This window comes from Bidens hawaiensis, unplaced genomic scaffold (genome assembly GCF_021521415.1).
Source record: "Bidens hawaiensis isolate Kalapana, Puna unplaced genomic scaffold, B.hawaiensis_p1.1 tig00012335_1, whole genome shotgun sequence".
NCBI classification, from domain to species: domain Eukaryota; kingdom Viridiplantae; phylum Streptophyta; class Magnoliopsida; order Asterales; family Asteraceae; genus Bidens; species Bidens hawaiensis.
Window position 1 is genome coordinate 4,838 of NW_027492005.1, and position 5,364 is coordinate 10,201.

General features: G+C 38.6%; 1 protein-coding gene across 2 annotated transcripts; it reads right to left on the reverse strand.

The window, feature by feature from the left end:
* Positions 1 to 2,725: 2,725 nt before the first annotated feature.
* LOC143540783 (HMG1/2-like protein) lies at positions 2,726 to 5,147 on the reverse strand. Of its 2 annotated transcripts, XM_077033754.1 has the most exons (7): positions 5,099 to 5,147; positions 4,460 to 4,549; positions 4,293 to 4,350; positions 4,150 to 4,194; positions 3,624 to 3,704; positions 3,469 to 3,549; positions 2,726 to 3,353 (listed from the first exon to the last, which is right to left on the reverse strand). In XM_077033754.1, the coding sequence occupies exons 1-7, from the start codon at positions 5,143 to 5,145 to the stop codon at positions 3,336 to 3,338; spliced, it is 420 nt and encodes a 139-aa protein (XP_076889869.1). In that variant the 5' UTR covers positions 5,146 to 5,147; the 3' UTR covers positions 2,726 to 3,335. The 2 variants fall into 2 exon arrangements, with proteins under 2 accessions (XP_076889869.1, XP_076889868.1); XM_077033753.1 differs by having other exon boundaries at positions 2,726 to 3,549.
* Positions 5,148 to 5,364: the final 217 nt, after the last annotated feature.

The window sequence follows — 5,364 nt, forward strand, 5'->3', positions numbered from 1 at the left end:
AGTCTGGCTATGAGGTGTTGTGATGAAAGGATGGTTACTGGTGGTGCGCGCAGTATCACGCGGCGCCCTCAGAAACTGCTGTCCCTCATTAACATCCTCAAGCTCATTATCCTCCAGAACTTGATCGCTGTTTCGAACACCGGAAACCATGGTGAAGATTTTCAGAGAGAACTGATGAGATAGTGGTTTTGTTGCCATTGTAACAGGTGATGGCGCCAATGAAGAAACGTGGATCGACTTACTAGTAGACGATCAACTTTCCTCGGGTATGAGTATGCTATATCACCGATGGTTTTCCGGAGTATGAATTCTTCCACCTACAAAACGAGCAGCACCGTGAACTTACCCCTCAGAAAGGGACAGAGGGGTCCTCTTTGGGGTAACCCTCCGGTGTGAGAATAAGATATTGTAGGAGAAGATGATAAGAATGTAAAAGTGAGTAAGGACTTAGAATGTATTTTCTTGCTTACCTCCCCTTGTGGAGGTGGTGTGGTATTTATAGTGTTAGGGTTTCCAATGATTGGGCTCAGACCCAATTAGGGCCTTTTTGGCCTCCTCCTATTGCTTCGCGCCACGTGTCCTTAGGACACCTGGTGCTTTTTCATTGATTATTCTCTGACCAAGGTATTTCACCTGACCCATGTGCAATCACGTGGTAGCACATGGGTTTTGCTGAGTTGTCCACCCTTCATTGGCAGCTGTCAACATCAGCATATTCTTTATTCCTTAAAGGATACCTTCTGGAAGGTTATCTGATGAGCACAATCATGGTTGTCCTTATCCTGATTTGGATAAGGACGTGGTTGATTATGTGCATGTGTGATATGCGCCTATCCTGAGGATGCGCGAGGTCTTCTCTTTATTCTCACGCGCAGATGTTTCATGCGCAGATGTGATATGCGCAAGCATATGTAATATGCGTGAGCATATGTGATATGTGCCACGCGCAGATGCGTGAGCATGTGATATGCGCCACGCGCAGATGCGCCACGCGCAGATGTGATATGCGTGAGCATATATGGTGCGTGAGCATGTGATATGCGTGAGCATGTGATATGCGTGAGCATATGTGATGCGTGAGCATATGTGATATGCGTGAGCATATGAGATATGCGTGAGCATATGAGATGCGTGAGCATATGTGATATGCGCCATGCGCATAGGTTTTGGCTTTATGCCTTCATGATATCTTGATTTCAAGCCTCTTGTCTATATCTTGTGGGTTGACCCGCCCCGCTCGATGTTAAGGCATGTATGATATGCGCCTATCCTGGGGATGCGCGAGGTCTTCTCTTTATTCTCACGCACAGATGTTTCATGCGCAGATGCGATATGCGCAAGCATATGTAATATGCGTGAGCATATGTGATATGCGCCACGCGCAGATGCGCCACGCGCAGATGTGATATGCGTGAGCATATATGATGCGTGAGCATATGTGATATGCGCCACACGCAGATGCGCCACGCGCAGATGTGATATGCGTGAGCATATATGATGCGTGAGCATATGTGATACGCGTGAGCATATGTGATGCGTGAGCATATGTGATATGCGTGAGCATATGTGATATGCGCCACGCGCATAGGTTTTGGCTTTGTGTCTTCATGACATCCTGATTTCAAGCCTCTTGTCTATATCTTGTGGGTTGACCCGCCCCGCTCGATGTTAAGGCGGGTGCATACCTCTTCAGTCTAGCCTTCGGTCTCTAAGATTAAGATCCAAGGACAAAATGGGCAAGCCATCGGAACTCATTGTTAAACCTTTTTCAAGTCTTGAACATCTATCTCAACTGTACCTATTAGGAAGTTTGCATAAGCCTATTGATTGGTACAAGATGCCGCCTGCACTCAAAGTCCTTACTTTATCGGTCTCGCGGCTAGAAAAGGATCCCATGCCGACACTATCTCAGCTGCCGAGCTTGATCGTTCTAAGGCTTTTAGCTGACTCTTATGTGGGAGAAGACATGTGTTGTCCTGAAGACGGGTTCCCTGCGCTTCAAGTTTTGAAGCTTTGGAAGCTGGAAAAGCTAAAAATTTGGACCGCAGATGGTGGAACAATGCATAAACTCCATACCTTAGATATTAGGTGTTGCAGACAACTAGAGGAGATTCCTGTAACCTTGCTGCAGATACAGAGTTTTGAGAATTTGATCTTGACAGATATGCCAAAGCCGTTTGTTTCTGGTACTCGAAAGAAAAAGAAGAAGCACACGAAGATTGTGGAAAATGAAAAGGTTTAGTCTTTGAGAGAGTCGAAACCAGTTCGAGTTGTTCTAATAGCATTGATCCTCAGCGGTATTAAACTGTCTGTATTCATAATATCTCTATTTCGTATGCGTTTATAACTATCTGATGAAGAATTTAGTAAAAGAAGAAAAAGACAGGTATATACACTCATGACGAGGTAAATAACAGAAATGGAGCTGTCTGTTCTTTATATTTTGTAGTAAGTACTATATTTTATGCTTAAATACATATTCAAATAAGTTAATGTAAATGGTGGCCCATGAAAACCTGCCCTTTTAGGCCTGATGACCAAAACGTTTGTAATTTTTCGAAGCAAACTTAGCACGAAATCTACAGACCAGACACACAACGACATTGAGTTAGACAGGTAATCTTAGGCAAACCCATTAGCATAACTACCATAAACTTACTCAATATACACTTAATATCAACTGGACATCTGCAACAAAGGTAAAAAGTTATGAGTGCCATTGGCTAAACTTGTCAATATCGATTATTATCGGCCGATAAACAATACTTTGGATTTTTAAAATTCAATATGCATATAAAAAACTTACTTTTTAACAGAAGAGTATTAGCTACCCGTAACTACAATACAATAACACCAGCATTTTACTTACAAACACCACATCTGTGTACGCGATGTTTCAAGTTCAAATCTTGTAATCAAAAAAATTAGTAAGAAAAACACTCACAAAACAGCAAGCCCAATCAGGGCTGGCTCAACCTTTGCCAACTGAACCAGATAGAGCTCCGGTTTACGGTCAAACCAGTAAACAGAGCAAAATGAAGCACATCAAAAATTGTACAGCAAACAGAACAAAGCCAAACTCAAGCAAACAGAAAGATGCACCAGCCAAAGATAACTTTTTTTCCAACAGAAAACCCCCAAACAGGGCATGCTTTAGAAGATACAAAAACCTAAGATTAACGTCTTTCCCTAGTGCAGAACCATAAAACCTAACTAATCTACTCACTCGTCTTCTGTAGCCAGAACACGAATCTAAACATAGCCATTACATAACATCTAAATTCAGATTATCAAACAATCAACAGGCAAATCCTTCCTTGTTCATGTTTCACGGTTCAGTCCTCATCTTCCTCCTACAAAATACAAAAGAAACATTATCAAATCATGTGATTTTATAACAATTTGCTTAAAAACATATATTAGTAAAACAAAAATGGGCACTTGGGGTTTGAAGTTTAAACAACATACATCATCACTGCCTTCTTCCTCATTGTTGACCTCGGACTTTGACTTGTCAGAATCATCATCCTCATCATTACCACCTGCAGCCTATTTCATTGCAACAAACATATAATTAGTAAAGCAATCCCAATGATTAAAGATGTACAATCAACAAAAGTTACCAGCTTTTTGCTGTAGGCTGTCATGTTCTTCTCATACTCGGTCTTCCTTTTCTCGGCTTTGGCCACATAAGGTGCTTTTTCCTATTTTTCGAAGTTGCAACGAATCAATAAGAGAAGCATGTGTGCTATATCATTTCGCTATAAGTTACAATCAGTTCAATTTTAAAGTCAAAACTTTATACTTAAGTCAATCACTTCCGTAGAATATACAACTTGTGAGAAAATCACAAGAATAGCCTCGTTGACTAAATATACTACCAAATTAAATGGTGATATTTTTTATCAAATACATAAAAGTGACTGATACGAAACCGTTTAACAGAAAAAAACCAATCAATACCAGACATGTAGATTATGTGCAAACCTTACCAAATGATGCTTATTGTGACTAGTTTTCTTTGTCATTAAAATATGTGCAGCAGTCAAAATGATTTATATATAAAGAGTTAAAAGCTATTTTGGTTAATTATGCAAATTGTAAAGTTTGCCTCTAAAAACTAATCATGTTGAAGAAAGTGCTACTCACAGCATCTGACATGGACTTCCATTTTGCACCACCAGCTTTCCCAACCTGTTAATCATTCACATGTAAAAATGAAATCAAAAGCTAAACACAAAATACCGAACGATATGATCGTCTAAACCAAAAAATAAAGGATAATCACTCACAACAGCAACAGATTTGTTTTCAGGATTCTCTTCTTTGAACTGCTTCCTAAACTCCTCCCTGTCATAAATCAAACAAAAACAAACATCTTCAAAAACTTAATAATCACCAAAAACAGAACGTAAACGGTGCAATTACATGTTTACTAAAATTATTATTTATTACGTACATGAACACGAAGAATGCACTAGCAGGTCTCTTAGGCTTGTTAGGATCCTTGGCAGCTTTCCCCTTAGCTGCAGTTTTCTTCACAGCCAACCTAACAAGTACCAAAATCATGATCAAATGAGAGAAACTTAAATGTAAGGATGTGCATGAAACCGAAAAAACCGATCCAAAACCAAAGAAACCAAACCGAAACAAAAACCAATGAATTGAATTTTTTTTATTTTTTTTATTTTGTAGAAACGGAGCTTATGTTTCGGTTTTGCAAATCTATAAATTTTCATTTTTAATTTTAAATTATAACTAGTAACTTATAATAATTTAATATATAGTTTAGCCCAAATATTTTAACCTAAATGTATAATAATTTATAATTAACTAACAAAAAAATGTAGGCCCAAAATCATTATTTAAAGCAAATTTTTTTCAGCCCAAATGACTGAAACCGAAAAACCTAAACAAACCAAACCCACACCGAAAACCAAAAAAATGAAACAGTTTTTAAAATCTCAAAAACCATAATTTGGGTTTTCGGTTCGACCCATGAACACGGATACCTAAACGGATTGCATTTCGGAAAATTAAGCACAAAAACCCTAATGGAAGTTATATATATTATTATATAATGCATATTAAACCATACTTGACATCGGTTTTCTTGGCAGCACCGGTGGATTTGCCTCCTTTCATAATTAAATACTGCAAAATTAAACAACAAAAAAAAACAAATTACGTCAAAATCATGCCAGAAATGGGTTGTTAACACATCAAAATATATATAGATCGGATGTAACACATACCCAGTTAGCAAGAAAGAGATTTTTAGGGTTTGATTTGTTTACCGAGATATGAGGCTTCAGGTCGTTTTATATTGCTTTGATGACAATATTATTTGGGCGGGAAAATATT